The following is an 18,061-nucleotide window of genomic DNA, read 5'->3' as shown; positions in this document are numbered from 1 at the left end:
TTTTTAAAAGCACCTCTCAACAATAATTCATTAATTATGGGGTTAAAATGGAGATATCAGTAGGATACCTACCAAACTTTGTTTTGATGGGTTTGACACTTGACAAACTTTAGAGGAGGGATCAATATCAATAATTTATAAAGAGGGAAGAGTGCTTCCTCTATTTGAATATGTTTATTTAATGTTTTTTTCACCTTCTGATTAATATGCGTTTTTTAAACATTTCATGTCAAACTATCTCAATACGGACACATTGCAATCTCAAACCATAAAGAAATTACAATAATGGGGTGTTTGATAAGATTGGTCTTGTTTGGATCTAAAAACTATTTCAACTCATATCATCTTCTCTTTACGACTTTTTTAAATTTTTAAATAAAATCTTATAAACAATTTAACTTTTTCAAGTTTTAAAATAAAAATAATATTCTAACAATATTTTATTTAAGTTTCAATTCTTATATTATTTCAACTCAACTCACTATCTAAACCTCTCTTCAAATGTTCAGATTGTAGTAATTCGATCAAACCGTTATTTGTTTGTAATCGAACAACGCGATATATTGATGTGGATTATTTTAAATGTAATTAGATGAAAAACGTGTTAGGTGGAAAATGTAATTTCCATATTTTTTCCCTTAAATGTTCCAATGATCGAAACATTATAAATTTGGTCGCTAGCATCACATGGAAACATTGGAAAGCAAGGTAACATTATGAATTATTACGAAATGTTGACCTTTGAAGACTGGAATGGCATTATTATTTTATATTATTTAATATAAATTAATGCATAGCTTGTCGTTGTGCTAGGACCAATGAGAGGTTATCATACGAAACTTCCGAAAACATAATTACATTAGTAAAATGAATTACTCACAATATTTTGTATAACATATTGTATAAAAATGTATTAAATGAAAAATATTTTTATAAAATTATATTATTTTTATAAAATATTTTATAAAAATATTCTACATTTAATATATTATTATACAATATGTTATATAAAATATTATGGATATATCATTATTCATCACGTTATACGACATTATTGATGGGTTCAGCGCGACTCCATCTCTAGTCAACACCCTCTCGATCTTTAGATTCTTCCGCTCATTGTTCGTACTGAGCTTCCTAAATCTCCAATTCAAGAAGGAAAGCTGAAAATGGAGGTCGAAATTGTTTCCAAAACTTGCATTAGACCCTCCTCTCCGACACCCCTTAACCTGAGAATCCATAAGTTGTCCTTCTTGGACCAGTTCAGTCCTTCCTCCTACATCCCCCTAATCCTCTTCTATCCCATGAATCAAAGCGCAGGCAGCTACGATGTTGCTGATATTGTGTCTAAAAGATCACAACTTCTAAAGCAATCCCTATCAGAAACCTTGACTCGCTTTTACCCATTTGCTGGAAAAATCAAAGACAATCTCTCCCTTGATTGCAATGACGAGGGTGTTTATTATTCAGAAGCCCGTGTACAGAGTCGTCTTGAGGAATGCCTGCATCAGCCTGATCTTCTGTCTTTCCAAGAACTCATCCTCGAATATACCATTTCGAAAGAGCCCTCTGCAGGGGATCGTGTTGTTACGATACAAGTGACGAGCTTTGCATGCGGTGGTGTTGCCATTGGTGTCTATGTTTGCCACGTGATTGCTGATGGAACTACCCTGAGTGTCTTTCTCAAAGATTGGGCTGCCACTGCTCGAAAGGCAGCATGTGAATTAGCTGTATATCCTAAATTTGATATTGCCCCATCAATCTTCGTACAAAACAACGCATACCCTAAAGAAGCAAAAGTGACGGCTTTGTTCGGGCCTTTCTTCAAATCGGGCAAATCTACTTTAAAGAGAATAGTGTTTGATGCTTCGGCCATTGCCTCACTTAAGGCCAAAGCAGCTAGCTCAAGCTTGCAAAACCCAACAAGAGTTGAGGTTGTGTCCGCATTCCTATGGAAATGCATCATGGCTGCCTTCAGGGCCAAATCCGGTGTTGAGAGGCCAGCTTTGATTCTCCACGCGGTGAATTTTCGCCGAAGAGTGAGTTCACCACTGGCACTCACACAATTCTTAGCAGGAAATTTGTTCTGGATAGCAGACGCATTATGCAGTGATAAGGAGCCGGAGTTACCTCAATTGGTAAGCAAGCTCAGAGAGGCAATCATGAAAATCGATGGTGATTTCGTGAAAAGCATACAAGATGGTGATGGAGGGTTTCTCACGGCTTGTGAACTTGTGAAAGCAAAGACTGGAGAGTTCTCAGATGTGGCACGTCCTTGTGGAATGGATTTTATTGGGGTTTCCAGCTGGTGCAACTTTGGGATCTACGACATTGATTTTGGGTGGGGAAAGCCGAAGTGGGCAAGCTTTGTAGGTTCAACAAGAAGCGATGCAGAGCATATGTTCCTAAATATGATAAATTTGATGGACACAAGATCAGCAGGTGGAATAGAAGCGTGGGTGCGGTTGGATAAAGAAGAAATGGCCATTTTAGGAGAAGACAAGGAACTCCTTGCTTTTGCTTCTCTAGATCCTAGTCCCATTATAAACTACTAGACAATTATTAATGGTATTTCTCATGATCATCATGTCATGTCATATCGTCATGTGGGCTTGATGATTATGTTCATAAATGCAAGATTATGTTCGGATCGAGTGTTGAAAAACATTATTATATATATATATATATATTTACACCATTGATGATCTCCTTGTTATAGCATATATAGCATTATGGTAATTATCAACAAACTAAATGAGTATATATATATATATATATTTTTTTTTTTGCCACCAATGAAGAATTAATGGGCGCCTCATGCCCTAAGATAATTATAATTGAAATAATTAAGCAGCACAAGTGAGTCGCAAAAACGGCAGCACAAATATTATATATTGAACTGATCTCAAATTATAGGCGTTAGCTAGCCTAGCTAGCTTGTGACCTAATCTCATGATCATGAGGAATCTTTGCTGGTTCCTGATGATCTTATTACATTAATCTAGCTAGGGTGCAAACAATTATAAGTTACCTGAGACAAAGGGAAAAAGATTATATTAAATTTATACCCCTAATTAATTACTACGTACTTTTTCTCTTTTTGCAATTTGCACCCTTAACATGAGTAAAATTTTAGTAATTTTCACCATTGTCGCAATTGTATCAAGTACAAATAATCGGCTAGCTAGGGGGTAAATTCAAAACTATTAGTTTTGGTTGTTTGAGCCTTTGAGGCACAAATAATATATACTAGTTCATGAATTGTGTAAATATATATAGTTTCCAAAAACAAAAGAAAGCTGAAGAAGAATTTTTGGTGGGGACGTGTGGCTTTTTCATCTCATGCTGGTTGGGTTGTGGGGGTACTGCCTATTATTATTTTTTCTTAGGGTCTTAGGAGGGCTAGATGTGCATCTCCAATAGAGGGTGTCAGTCATGATTGGAGGGTCATTTCGAGAGTTGTGAAAATAAATTTAAGGGACATCTCACATGGGTTGAGGCATTTCAAAAAAAATGGGGGCCAATGATTTGTTAGTTTTGCAGGAGTTAAATTGTCTAGTACTTTTGGTCATTAATAAATTACCAAGTTTGATTGCGTGGAAGGCACCGGATGTGGGGATGTTTAAATTGAATGTGAATGGTGGATCTTGTGGTAATTCAGATAGATCCGATGGTGGAGGCATCATTCATGATTATCGTGATAAAGTGGTAGTGGATTTTTCTCATTTTTATGGACATGCGATGAGTACTATAGTTGAACGTCGTGTTTTACTGAATAGGATATGTTTGCGTCATTCGCTTGATTTGAGAGATTTATTGGTAGAATTGGATTCAAGTGTTGTGATAGGTTGGTTGGCTTCCGGAATACGTAAATATTGATTTTTTTGAAATATTTGGGAGGAGATTAAAGAGATTGTTAGTTTGCTTAATATTCTATTTAGACATAATTTTAGAGAGTCTAACATGACAGCGGATTTTTTGGCAAAAGAAGGCATGAAAGGAAAAGTTTTAGATTTTATAGGTGAGGAGTTTGTACATGACCACTTCGGGGCATTTTGAGACTAGATAAATTGTCTTGTCCTTATAATTTACGGTTTTGATTTATTGTACAAGAAAGTTTTGTGAATGGTTTTCCTCCATCTCAGTGAGGGCTATCAATAATAAGAGGAGGCGAGACCTCGATTTTTCTTAAAAATAAGAAAAAAAAAGCATGCAACGACTTCAATCGAGGATATAATAATAATAAATCCGCCAAAACTGTATTTCAAATGATGGTTAAATAATAATAATAATAATTAAAAAAAAAACTATTAATTACAGTACCATTTTACAGTGAACCGATCCGAAACACGCAAAATCAAAGCACAAAGCCATAAACTTTGGGCTCATGAGTTTGGATCGATTTGTGTAACGATCCCGCAATTGACTGCAGTGATCTGCAGATCAGGGAGCCACCTCTCAGGTAAATAAATTAATATATAGCAAGCAGAGTGATTTATGTATGTATGTATGTATGTATAAGTACAGCAAGCTGGATCACATCTCATTATATATAAATTACATTTTAACTAGTACTTAATCTCTCATCGATCAGTTTAAATATTTGTCATGTGCATGACATTTTATTTGGCCTTGGATTCGTGAAAGATGGAGGGGGTAGTACTTCTTGATCATGATCAGGAAATTTTAATAACTTTCTAGATGGTGGTGTAACAATAAAATAAATTGCGTTGATTAATGAAGTGAAGTTTGCAATATTCACAAGATCATGCTTAACAGCTAATTATATATATATATATATATATATATATATAACTAATAAACATGTAAACTAGATCTGGTAGGGTGATGACCGACAACTTATAATGATCTGTTCTATGATCTTCGTACATATATAAAATATTAAAGAAATTAAAGCTATTTCTTAATCATAATTATTGTATGAAAATCGTGAGAGGAGACAATAAGTTAATTAGATATCAATAGTTTATTATAAAGAGGTGTAATTATTATTTGCGTATTTGAAGGATCGCTGATAAGAGTAGTTTATTAAAAGGCTATTTGGCAATTAAATAAACCTAATGAGAAAAGCTGTATTTTTTGTCCTTTCTCTGATCTCTCTCATCCTGCAATTCTAGAAGTTTTAAGGATCCAACGATTGATGGATATTAAATTTGGCCAGTAGTATCACATGCAATATTAATAATATGTATATCAAGTTGGGTTAAGATCAACTTGAAGGATCCAACATCGTGCACTCCAAAATCCATAGTTGACCTCGAATATATATTAAAGGCATTAATACAGCTAAAAGCAACTTCTCTTGCATGAATTCGGCATCCTAGTTACGTTATTTATACACCAGCTAGCTACAGCTATCGATCGGCTTGTGCCTGAGTGAGCTACTTACATCTCCTTCAAGGAAATGCTGAAAATGGAGGTCGAAACTATTTCCAAAGAGTACATCAAGCCCTCTTCTCCAACACCTCCTAACCTGAAAACCTACAAGATCTCCCTCTTGGACCAGTTCCTGTCTTCCATCTATATTCCCACTATCATTTTCTATCAAAACGATCAAATTAGCACAGGTCATGCTGATATTGTCTCTCAAAGATCACAACTACTAAAACAATCCCTATCAGAGACTTTGACTCGCTTTTACCCTTTGGCAGGAAAAATCAAAGACAACCTTTCTATTAATTGTAATGATGAGGGGGTCTATTATTCAGAGACACATGTAAATTGTCGTCTTGTTGACTGCCTCAACCGGCCTAATCTTCGAACTTTCTATCTCTTTCTTCCCCAAGGTGTTAGTTGGAGCGGCGCAACTGCGGGAGATCATGTAGCTAAGATACAAGTGAACAACTTTGCATGCGGCGGTGTTGCCATCGGTGTCCTTGTTTGTCACATGATTGCTGATGGAACTGCCTTTAGTGCCTTTCTTAAAGCTTGGGCTGCCACCACTCTTGAGGTTTCTGAAGATGTAATATGTCCTAATTTTAATGCCCCAGCAATTTTCATACAAAATGAAGCATACCCCATGGAAGCAACTTTAATGGCTTTGACCATGCCTCTTCTTAGATCCGGCAGGTGTACTGGAAGGAGAATTGTGTTTGATGCGTCGGTCATTGCCTCACTTAAGGCTAAAGCAACTAGCTCAAGCATCCCAACCCCGACAAGAGTTGAGGTAGTCTCGGCTCTCCTAGTAAAATGCATCATGGCTGCCTTCAAGACTAAATCTGGTATCGAGAAGCCAACATTTTATACACATGCAGTGAATTTGCGTCGAACAGCAGCTCCACCATTCCCAGAATCATCTATGGGAAACTTTATTTGGGTAGCAGGCGTGTTATGCATGGATGATGAGAAGATGGAGTTGGCTTACATGGTGAGGAAGCTCAGAGAAGCAAAAACAAAAATCGATGCTGACTTTTTGGGAGACCTGCAAGGTGATGGAGGGTTTCCAAAGCTTTACGAGCATGTAAATGCAATGGGACGGACACTCTCAAGTGCAGCAAGCCATCGTGGAATGGATTACATTAGTTTTACAAGTTGGTGTAACTTTGGTCTCTACGATATTGACTTTGGATGGGGAAAGCCGATGTGGGTAAGTTGTATTGACTCAAGTGATGAGAGGGAGCAGGTGTTTCCAAATACGATAATGCTGATGGACACAAGATGTGGCGGTGGAATAGAAGCATGGGTGTGGTTGGACAAAGAAGATATAGCCATGTTAGAACAAGAAAAGGAACTCCTTGCTTTCGCTTCCTTGGATCCTAGTCCCATAAAGGTCTAAAGACAATGATATTTCGATCTCATCCAGGATTGGTCATTGTCCTGCGTTGGGGGCTTGATGATGATCATGTCAATTCACAAATAAATGCAAGATAGGTGAATCAAGTGATATGTGTGCATCGATTTTAAATTGTAGAACTACATAACATGCAAGCGTTGCTTTTCATCCAAAATGACAAATCAAAATTAGTGTATTTGTTGTGAGTTTGTTATTATAGGAAGAATAATTGAATTATGTTATTAACACTAGATTCCTTTCTAAAACATTTATCTTGTTCAGAATGAGAACCATACCGCGTGTATATACCAACAGGTTCTTGATTAATACGCCCACGACTACCACATTTGGTCCACACTCACACAATATACTGCATTATGACATCCATCATCAACAACCCAATCATGACGAATATAACCACCAAGGGTATGACTCGATAGTCATTAGTTACTTTCAAGGAGTTTGACATGTATTGAGTATTGGGTTCGAATACATATGTAGATTTACCTTAAATTACTCGTATTAGTTGCCTAAGGATTCATTGAATTTCTCAGTAGGGTTAAAATTTAAGTTATGACTCAAACTTGACTTGAGTGGAGATTTCCGGTTTCTCGCTATCTAGGTATCTTTTATACAATTTCTATTCGAGTTTATCTTCAAATAGAACATGGTGTTTATCTTTATTTTACACACTCAAATAAAGATTTGACAGATAGGTGATTTCTGGAACCAACTATGGGTGCGAGTTTGAGCGAATCATTTCTCCTCTGCAGCCCCTCTTTCTCTTCTCGCTTCTCCCCCCTTCCCCCAACTCCCCCAACTATGGTGGTCTCGATGCTAGAACTGCTTTCATGACACGGGAAAAAAAAATGGGATCTTCTTTTCCTAGAAGTAATGGGTGGGGACCTAGGCCATGATTTCGATTCATCTTGGTGTGTGAGTTGGGAAAATGTACAAAAAGAGAAGGACCATGGTTAGCCTAGTATTAGTGGGAACTTTTCCCTCTAGCTATGGAGTGATACTCACGATAGCTCTGAATTGTGCGCTATATTTTTGGGGTGTTGAAGCCTGAACCTATATTGCAGATTTCATTTTGCTGAGGTTGAAGTTGAGTCTCAGTTCTTGGTGATCGTTTACTATCCTTGTTTGACTTTTTGGATAAGTTTTTGGCTTGTTGTGAAGGTTTAAATGTATAGTTGACGGGGCTGTTTAATTTACCTATGTTTAATAGTTCACAGAGGGTGATTGATTGAGGGAGGGAGAGAGATATGCGAAAATCGTTGCAAGATCTTGCTAAAATCAGGGAAGGTAAACAAAAATCTCTACTTCAGAGTGAGGGAGATCGCCTGAGGGAGGGAGATCTTTACTTTAGCCTTTGGCCACAGAGAGAGAGAGAGAGAGAGAGAGAGAGAGTATTGGAGGAAGGGGGAGTAGCTACACGGAATTAATTCCGTACACACACTTCTATTTTACACTTCTTAAGAAACAAATGTGTCATACATATATTGGAGGGTGTAAATTTACGATAATCAACACGTCCGGTCCCCAACTACACTCTTTTTAATCGGGTAGGGTGTTACTATAGTTACACTCAAGTAGGAAAGATACCTCCAACTCCTACATTTAAAAAAAAAAAAAAATCATGTAGAACAAAGACTCCAAAACTTCTAACTCGAAAAAGGAGCTAAAAAAATAAGACATGCAAAGAGATTATTTTTCCTTGGACCATCTCAATCGTAGGGTTGTGAAACATGTACAGACAAATATGTATGTTGTACAATAGCTTTTAATTTTGATACTCTTTGTGGGTAACGACATTGTTACAACCAAGTAGGAAAATGTATAGGGAATACACAAATGGAGGGGAGACGTATGTTTTATATTAGTAAGGAAATAAGGCCCTTTTCAAGGGGAGCACCTCGATACAACAATAGAACAATACAACATAGAAATTCGAGATGATTCCCTTTTTTCCTTCTGCTACATCTATTTATACTATGATAACGAAATACAAAAATACCCTCAAGTACTACGAGTTACAATTAAGACAGTAAAATAATATAAAGATCTAAGATAAAGTGGGCCATAACCCAATGTAGGCCAAAGCCTGGATGCCTTTAGTCTTCGTAGCTCTTCCTCTGAGCCCATCACGTATAAGCTCTTTTAGACTTCTGCTCTAGGGTTATCTCAATTGGCCGACACCCTCCCAATACTTCATCTTCTCAGTTCAATTCTTCTCTTGTCAGCGTGTAACAAATCCCCTCCCATCAAAACACATTGCCCAAAAGGTGTGGGTACTCGACGCATAGTTGGTGGTACGGCTCCCATGACGCCTTTTCTTATGGCTGTCCATGCCACTGAATCAAGAGCTCAACGAAGGGTTTGTTCTTCACCTTCCTCATTCACCTAGTAAGCACTTCCTCAGGCTCGAATTTAAAGATTCCTCTTTTATCTATTAGTTGTAGCGTCGAAATGGGGCTGACCTACTGACCTATCTCCTGTTTCAGTTATGATACATGAAACACATCATGGATTTGAGCGGACTCCGAAAGCTGAAGGTAGTAAGCCACCTTGCCTATTTCCTGGACCACTTGAAATGGCCCATAGAATCGAGGGGAAAACTTGAAGCTTTGGTTATGGCAGATGGAGGATTTTCGGTATGGTTGAAGTTTCAACTAGACCCAATCTCCGATCTGGTAATGTTGCTCCTTTCTCCCATTGTCAGCATATTTTTTCATACGTTCTTAAACCCTAACTAGGTTCCACAATTGGTCACGGTCATGCAAGGTAATCTCCACCTCTTCGACTCTTGTTGTTTTAGAAGTATAGCTAACCAGTCTAGAGGGTTAATACCCATATAAAGCCTCAGAGGGCGTGACTTTACTTGATGCATGTTGACTAGAATTGTATCACCATTCTGCTAGGACAATCCATTTTGACCATTCCTTCGGCCTGTCCCCTACGTAGCTTCTAAGGTAGTTCTCCACTCATTTATTGACAACTTATGTTTGACCATCCGTTTGGAGATGGTAAGTAATACTAAATGCTAGTTGAACCCCTTGTTACGAGAACAACTCCTTCCAAAACGTATTGGTAAAAGTAGGATACCTGTCTGAAATAATCGAGCTGGGCATGCCATGCAAATTGAAAATATGTTTTAAGAAAAGTTGAGTTATCACCTTATCAATGTAGGGATGAGAGAGTAGGATAAAGTAAGAGTACTTGGTAAACCTGTCGACTATCACCCATAAGGCATTAAACCTTTCAGATGTAGGTAAACCATCAACAAAGTCCATGATTATGCCAGTCCATGATGTAGATGGTATGGGTAAGGGTTGGAGGAGGCCACTGGGAAATGTGTTATCTACCTTCACAATTTGGCAAATATTACAACTTCTTAAGAATGCCTTCACATTAGACTTCTGGGCAGGCTAGTAGAAATCTCTCTTAACCCTATGTAGAGTTTTATCAAAGCCTAAGTGGCCCCCTAAGGGGTTGCTGTGCATCAAGTCTAGTAACTTGTGGATGAAAGTTTGGTTGACAGGGATATACACTACATTTGTAGAATAAAACTTCATTTTTCTTTGAGTATGGTGGTGGTAACTGCCCCTGTTGGTGTTTCTTTCTCATAGCTTGGATTTTGTCATTAGTCATATATAAAGTCTTGATTTCAATCATCTAATCCCAATAAGGGAAATAACTAATCATGACAGTTATTTTAGTTTCCCTTCTTAGCCTTGATAAGAAATCAGCTACTAGGTTCTCCTTACCCTTCTTGTATTCAACAATGAAGTCATAGCCCTTAAGTTTGGAGATCCACTTTTGTTGCATGACAATCCTTACTCTTTGATCCAATAGGAATTTAAGACTTTGATGGTCTGTTTTGACCACAAAGAGTTAACCCAATAGGTTGTAGCGCCACTTTTGTATTGCATAAACTAGTGCTAGCAGTTCCTTCTCATAGGTGGAGAGTCTTAGGGCTATGCCCTTCAATGTTTGACTAAAGAATGCTAAGGGTCTGCCTGACTGTATCAAAATTGCTCCAATAGCTTCTCCTAAAGAGTCACACTCGGTGATAAAGGGTGACTAAAAATTGGGAAGGGCCAAGATTAGGGGTTCAGTCATTGTTGTTTTCAACCTGTCAAAAGCAGTTTGTGCTTCCTCATCCCAAAACAAATCTGTCTTTCTTAAGTAAGCTGGTTAGCTTTGTAGCTATAGCTCCATATCCTCGAACAAATCTTCTGTAATAGACTATCAAGCCCAAAAAGCCTCTTAAGACCTTGATAGATTTAGGTATTGGCTAGCCCAACATAGCCTTAATCTTTTCTGGATCTACTTGAACTCCTTGGCTCGATATTAAGTTGCTCAAATATGAGATCTCTGTGCAGCCAAAATATCATTTGCTCAACTTAGCAACTAGTTGATTTTCCCTTAGGATATCAAAGCCTACCTTCAGGTGGTTTAAGTGGGCTTCATCATCTTTGCTATAGATCAAAATGTCATAAAAAACCAAAGTAAACTTTATGAGGTGAGGCTTAAAAACCTTATTCATGAGACTTTGGAAAGTAGATGGGGCATTGGTTAAGCCAAAATGCATAATCAGAAATTCGTAGTGCCCCTCGTGTGTTCTGAACGCAATCTTGGGAATTTCGTTAGGTTTCACCCTAATTTGATGGTAACCCGACCTTAAATCGAGTTTTGAAAACACCTTGGCTCCATTTAACTCATCCATTTACTCTTTCACTACTTGAATGAGGTACTTGTCCTTAACAGTGACACTGTTTAGTGCCTTATAATTGACACATAAATACCACATGCCATCTGCCTTCCTCACTAGTAGCACAAGTGATGATTAAAAGCTTTGATTGGGTCTAATCACTCCTGACTCTAGTAATTCCTTGATTATTTTTTCAATTTTGTCTTTCTGAAAATATGGGTAGTGGTAAGGTCTAACAGAGACTATTCTAGTTCCAGGTTGGAAGGTGATGACATGGTCATGAGATCTAGTTGGTGGGAGGCCAAAAGGTGGGCAAAAATGTTAAGGTAAAAGTTAAGGATGAGATGTATAGGTTTTGGAATGGGGGGTGTTGTGGTGGGTGGAAGTTCTTCTATCAATTGCAATAAAACCCCTTTATTCTCTAGTATGTTGGCTTTGTTAACCGTCCCTTCTTCAATCCATGTGTTGCCACTCAGCCCCTTTAACGTTACTACAACCTTTTTATGTGTAAACTACATGGTGAGTTGTTGAAAGTTCCATAAGATAGAGCCCATCCCTTGCAACTAGAATACACCCATCAAAATGTCACAACCTGTCAACAGAAGCACATAAATGTCTACAGTGAACACCACCCCTTGAACAGTCACATTAACCCCCTGTATTTTTCCTTCACTCTAGACTTGATCCCCATTTGCCACTTTCACTTTCACTTTCACCTTCACTCTCTCATCCTCCTTCACAATTAAGGGAACTTTAGTGAGAAGAGCTAGATTTCCTGGATCAATGAAGATAGTGACTGCTTGGCTGCCAATTTTGCTTATAACTCTCATAGTTCTCAGGTTTAACGACCCTAATATAGCATGCAGAGAAATTCTTGGGCATTTCCTAGATTGAGAAAGTGTCATACTACTGTCAGGGTCACTTTTTCAATTAAATATAATTTTGAGCTTTGACACCTATGGCCTGGATTCCATTTGGAATCACAGTTGTAACATAGGCCATTTTCCCTTTGATCCCTCATTTGATTATTGCTAATCTTTTGGACTGGCACTAATGTCTTTAGTTGGGTTTTATTGTTGTCTGTGGTATAGAAATTTGGGATAAATTTGAGGTAAATTGTTGTGAATTCCTCACAATAATTCACATCAATAGGCCGTGGCTTCCAAGCTCAACAATCCAGAAATAACAACAGAGATTTCTCAGATAATTCGACATCCAATGTAAGCCAACTATCCTCCGCCTCCTAGTGAACGTCGTATGACTCCTGCAGAAGTTTTTGACAACACTATTGTGGAATGCAGAAGTTTCAGTCTTCCTGAAGGAATTGTGATGTCAAGTTTTGATGTTCAACTCTAATTGTCAAAAAAAAAAAAAAATTAATGTTCAAATCTTGTGCTGCTGTTATTTTTTATTTTTTACAAAGCATGAGGAAAATGTTAGTTAAAAAAATGGCTCTTTTTTTTTTCCTGGTTCAAATGGTTTGCAGGGGATATTGACTCAAGTTTCTTCATTGCCAGAAATAAATTCATTCTGAGACAAATGAGTATTGGAATGCAAATGCAGAGTATTTTTTTTTTCGTTTTCTCCCTCCTTTTTCGTTTGAGTCTTTTTTTTTTTTATCAACCAAATGTCAAAGAAAATAAAACAAAAATTGAATGTGGAATCGAGACCATACCTAGGTCTCGCACTGTTGCTCGAACGGTGTAACCGTGCTCGAGGAGTCTCATGACTAGCCATGGCCCGATGAAGGGAAACATAAAATCCGACAACATAACCCACTTGGGATTTTCTATATGAAAAATGACAAACATACATAATTTTTCATAATATTTTACATAATAATATTTTAAAAAAATAATATTTTTATAAATTAACTTGTAAAAATAACATCATTTTATCAAAATACTCTTATTTTACAATATATATGGTGAAATATATTGTAAAATATATTGTATAGATATCATTACTTATTTGTGTTATATCATTTTACTAAAATACTCTTATTTTAAGACATATATATGGGCAATGCTAGGAATTTCGTTGGGAGATCCCGTTCAAGTATCCCGTTACTTTTTATTTTTTTATTTTTTTATATAGTGATTAAGAAAATGTTGTTTAATAATATTGTAGATTTTTTTCTTTTTTTAAAAATATTTAAGTGTTAAAAAAATGATGTGATAAAAAAACATTTTAAAATTTTTTTTTTTGCATCATATTTTTTTCACATCATTTTTTTAACACTTTTTAAATATTTTTTAAAAAAGAAAAAAAAATTCACAATATTATTAAATAACATTTTCTTAATTACTACGTAAAAGAAAACTAAGAAATAAAAAAAAAGATTTGAACGGAAAAAATGAACGAAATCTCCCAATGAAATCCCTATCATTTTTCTATATATATTGTGAAATATGCTAAAGAAAAATGCTAGCGGGCTCTCTTTTTTTTGTCCGATTGAGTTTTTTTATTATTTTAAAATTTTTTTAAAAAAGAAAAAATCACAATATAATTAAATAATATTTTCTTAATTATTAAATAAAAACAAAACTAAAAATAAAAAACCCAATCGAGAAAAAAAGGGGAGCGGGCTCCCTAGCATCACTCATATGTTAAATGTGTCATCAATTATACATGGTCAATCTTTTACATATTCGATCCTCTCGTGAAGCTGTGTCGGTGTGTCCCATTGCAGCATGAAGACGCCGTCGAAATCCATGGAGGGTGCGATCCGGTGCGATGCGAACTACGTCCCTCTCACTCCAATCAGCTTCTTGGAGCGCTCTGCGATGGTCTACAGAGACAGACTTTCTGTTGTGTACGGTGATGTCCAGTACACCTGGAGAGAGACGCTTGAACGGTGCACCAGACTCGCTTCTGCTATAGCCCAGCTGGGAATTTCTAGCGGAGATGTGGTAAAGTATTGAAAGAAACTTCTATCAATCTATCGTTTCTCTCTGTTTTTTGTTTTTTCTCCCTTCAATTTCTCAGTTCTATCGTTCATTACGTGCGATTTGACTACTCTCTGTCATTTTTTAAGTTGTTATTTCTGGGTCGATCTTTTGTTTCTGCGATCATTCGGTGTTGTTTGTTTGTTTGCACCGGATTATGTGGCTATGTACTTATCCTGATACCGGTTTTCAAGTTTTCCTGAACATTCTGCTGCTGGTTTTCTCCTACTTACACCGACTCTTCCTTTGCAGATGTTGCTCTGTGCCCCCTATCATTTTTGTCGATGGTATAGATTACTTTTTTTTATTTTATTCTATTTTATATTTATGTTTTCATTATTTTATATCTGTTGAGCCAGTTTCAAGTAGCAACAATAATATTAAATTAATGCAACATTAGCAACCATTCGAATCTATCTTTTGGGTACCGATCTATCTATAGTCGGCTCCCACTCACTGAAAAAAAGCATGTCATCTTTTTGGTTTTTTCGTTTACTTTTTTTAACCTTACTTAATGCTTAGGAAACGAGAAGAGGTGAGAAATTCATGGATAGAAATGAGATGATTTGTGGATAGTAGTGAAATAGTTTGAATTATGATGTTTGATGGAGTTTTGGAAAATTAGAGAGATAAAGGTAAAATAAAAATATTATAAAGTTAAAAATATTGTTAGAATATAATATATATATATATTTTATTTTAAATTTGAAAAAATTGTAATGATTAGATGAAAAAACTAAAGATTTGAAATTGAAAAGTATTTGTATTTGAATTATGTTTAGAAAGGAGATGAGATGAGATGAGACCATCCTATCTTCCCAACAACCTAATCACTAGGTATGATTTGATTAACTTTAATCGTGTTGGAATCGTTGCTTTTAACTCATTCTTCAGTTTCAGGATTTGCTACATTGCTAAATGAAAATTCACTTTAGAGGGAGTTGGAGAATTCCCTTCTTGGTTTGTCTATGATTTACCCTTCTTTTCTACCTTTACATCTATAAAGGGTAATTTGCCAATGATAGATCTAAATTCGCTCCAGACAAGGTAAAGAGCATTTCAAATTTTACATCTATAAAGGGTGATAGATCTAAATTCGCTCCAGACAAGGTAAAGAGCATTTCAAATTTTACATCTATAAAGGGTGATTAGAAAGACAAAACTTTATTCCTTAGCTTTCAAAAAAGAACATCCTGAAGTTGAATTGTGGGACCATCGACTTGGGAATGTACAGAGAGCCTAGTACTCTTTGAATCTATATAGTTTGCAGCCTCATACTTGTCTACCTAATGTGTGACGGACCAAGAGGCACATGGAATAAGTCTTGTTTTAACCAGCACTTCCTGCTTCAAGATGTAATGCATTTTAAGGCCTTGGTTTCTTTATCATTTCTTTTAAAAAAGCGTGCTCTGTTTACTTCTTTTCCCCGTACATCAGACCTTTTCATGGTGCTTAAGCTATACAAATCTATTGAAGTATTAACTATAGCTCTTTATCTTGGAAGCATGAAATCGCTCTCCTAATCATTTTAGCCCATAGTATCACAACATCCTTAATCTTCATATTTGTTGCCAATGAACTTTTAAGCGTTTGCGCAGGTCGCTGCAATGGCCCCAAATATTCCCGCAATGTATGAGTTACATTTTGGCGTCCCAATGGCTGGTGCAGTACTTTGTACACTAAACGTACGACATGATTCGGCAATGGTATCAACATTACTTAGACATTCGGAGGCCAAACTCATTTTTGTGGACTACCAGTTTCTTCATATTGCTCAGGGAGCGATTGATATTCTATCCAAGACAAGGACCCAGCTGCCCCTTCTGGTCTTAATTCCAGAGTCTGATCCGCCATCTGCTAACATCAGCAATGCCATTTCGAGGTCCAGAAACCTGGAATATGAGGGTTTTTTAGCAACAGGAAGACCCGATTTTGAGGTCAGACGGCCAAATGATGAATGGGATCCAATCTCTCTCAATTACACTTCAGGCACTACATCAAGCCCAAAAGGTGTGATTTGTAGTCACAGAGGTGCCTATCTCAATTCACTTGCAGCGGCACTTCTCAATGAGATGGGTTCAATGCCTGTATACTTATGGTGCGTCCCCATGTTTCACTGCAATGGGTGGTGCCTCACTTGGGCTGTTGCTGCTCAGGGTGGCACAAACGTCTGCCAAAGGAATGTCACTGCAAGAGGAATCTTAGAAAATATTTCTAGGCACAAGGTGACCCACTTTGGTGGTGCACCCACAGTCTTGAACATGATAATAAATGCAACAGCTAGCGAGCTCAGGCCACTTCCAGGCAAGGTAGTGGTGATGACAGGTGGTGCACCACCACCCTCTCACGTGCTATTCAAGATGGAAGAACTAGGATTTAATGTGACTCACGCGTATGGATTAACAGAAACTTATGGTCCTGGGACTGTTTGCACTTGGAAACCAGAATGGAATTCCCTTCCTCGAGAGGCGCAGGCAAAGATCAAGGCCCGTCAGGGATTGCACCATCTTGGCCTTGAGGAAATTGACATTAAAGATCCTGTCACCATGAAGAGTGTACCCCCTGATGCAAAAACCATGGGTGAGGTTATGTTCAGAGGCAACACTGTGATGAATGGGTATTTGAAGGACTCAAAAGCAACACAGGATGCGTTTAATGGCGGATGGTTTCGGAGTGGGGACTTGGGGGTGAAACACCCTGATGGCTACATAGAACTAAAAGACCGGTCTAAAGACATCATCATATCTGGGGGTGAAAACATTAGCACAATTGAGGTGGAATCAGTGATTTTTGGTCACCCAGCGGTTCTTGAGGCAGCTGTTGTGGGAAGACCCGACGATTACTGGGGGGAGACACCATGTGCATTTGTGAAGTTGAAAGATGGGTACAGTGTCAGTGCAGAGGAGATCATTAAGTTTTGTAAGGAACACTTGCCCCATTATATGGCTCCTCGAACTGTTTTTTTTGAGGATCTGCCAAAGACTTCAACTGGGAAGGCACAGAAATTTGTTTTAAGGGAAAAAGCGAAGGCCATGGGAAGCCTTACAAACAAGAGTTTCAGCAAACTGTAATAAGCACCCTTTTCCTTTCCATGGTTAATCATCATCATTATCCAAGGAGTTAGCATCACTTTGTAACATCTTCAACATCGAAATTCGCTTGCTATGGAAAAAATAAATAATCTTGGTTGTATATGCATATTGCTAGTTTCAAGTTCTCAATATTGGCTTCTTTTTTTTTCTGGTTTTAAATTGTCTTTATAAGATATTTGTAAAGGATCATGCCATGCAGGATTTAAGGATTAATACGGCAGCTTTCTCTTTCTTAATTTTATTTTATGTTTACTTTTGCTAATAATTAGATAGGTGATGAGCTTGATAATGATTGACGATTTGGACAAACTGTGGATCAGGCGGCATTTGTCGCAACAAATCCATGCAGTGGGAGCTATTTTAGTGCCGGAGCTAATTCTTATGTCTATGGCGTCAGAGATATATAGACAGGTGTGATATTTTAATGGGTTTCTAGCTATTAGGTCTGCTAAATATGTTTGTATTGTTCGAACTATTAATCCATATCTCTCAGTATTTTAGTATGAAATAT

General features: G+C 37.2%; 3 protein-coding genes across 3 annotated transcripts; all 3 read left to right on the top strand.

Annotated features, from left to right (window-relative positions):
• Positions 1-1,049: 1,049 nt before the first annotated feature.
• LOC121259987 (stemmadenine O-acetyltransferase-like) lies at positions 1,050-2,692 on the top strand. Its single transcript, XM_041161827.1, has one exon. The coding sequence runs from the start codon at positions 1,170-1,172 to the stop codon at positions 2,553-2,555; it is 1,386 nt and encodes a 461-aa protein (XP_041017761.1). The 5' UTR covers positions 1,050-1,169; the 3' UTR covers positions 2,556-2,692.
• Positions 2,693-5,434: 2,742 nt separating this feature from the next.
• LOC121260250 (stemmadenine O-acetyltransferase-like) lies at positions 5,435-6,796 on the top strand. Its single transcript, XM_041162080.1, has one exon. It carries the CDS (start codon positions 5,435-5,437, stop codon positions 6,794-6,796), a length of 1,362 nt encoding a protein of 453 aa, XP_041018014.1.
• A 7,326-nt stretch (positions 6,797-14,122) lies between these two features.
• Positions 14,123-17,648, top strand: LOC121259974 (probable acyl-activating enzyme 1, peroxisomal). The gene is made up of 2 exons (XM_041161816.1): positions 14,123-14,422; positions 16,057-17,648. The coding sequence occupies exons 1-2, from the start codon at positions 14,204-14,206 to the stop codon at positions 17,527-17,529; spliced, it is 1,692 nt and encodes a 563-aa protein (XP_041017750.1). The 5' UTR covers positions 14,123-14,203; the 3' UTR covers positions 17,530-17,648.
• The last annotated feature ends 413 nt before the right edge of the window (positions 17,649-18,061 follow it).

Source organism: Juglans microcarpa x Juglans regia, chromosome 4D (genome assembly GCF_004785595.1).
Source record: "Juglans microcarpa x Juglans regia isolate MS1-56 chromosome 4D, Jm3101_v1.0, whole genome shotgun sequence".
Taxonomy (NCBI): domain Eukaryota; kingdom Viridiplantae; phylum Streptophyta; class Magnoliopsida; order Fagales; family Juglandaceae; genus Juglans; species Juglans microcarpa x Juglans regia.
The sequence above is the reverse complement of the archived record's forward strand: the minus strand, read 5'-3'. Positions and strand labels throughout refer to the sequence as shown.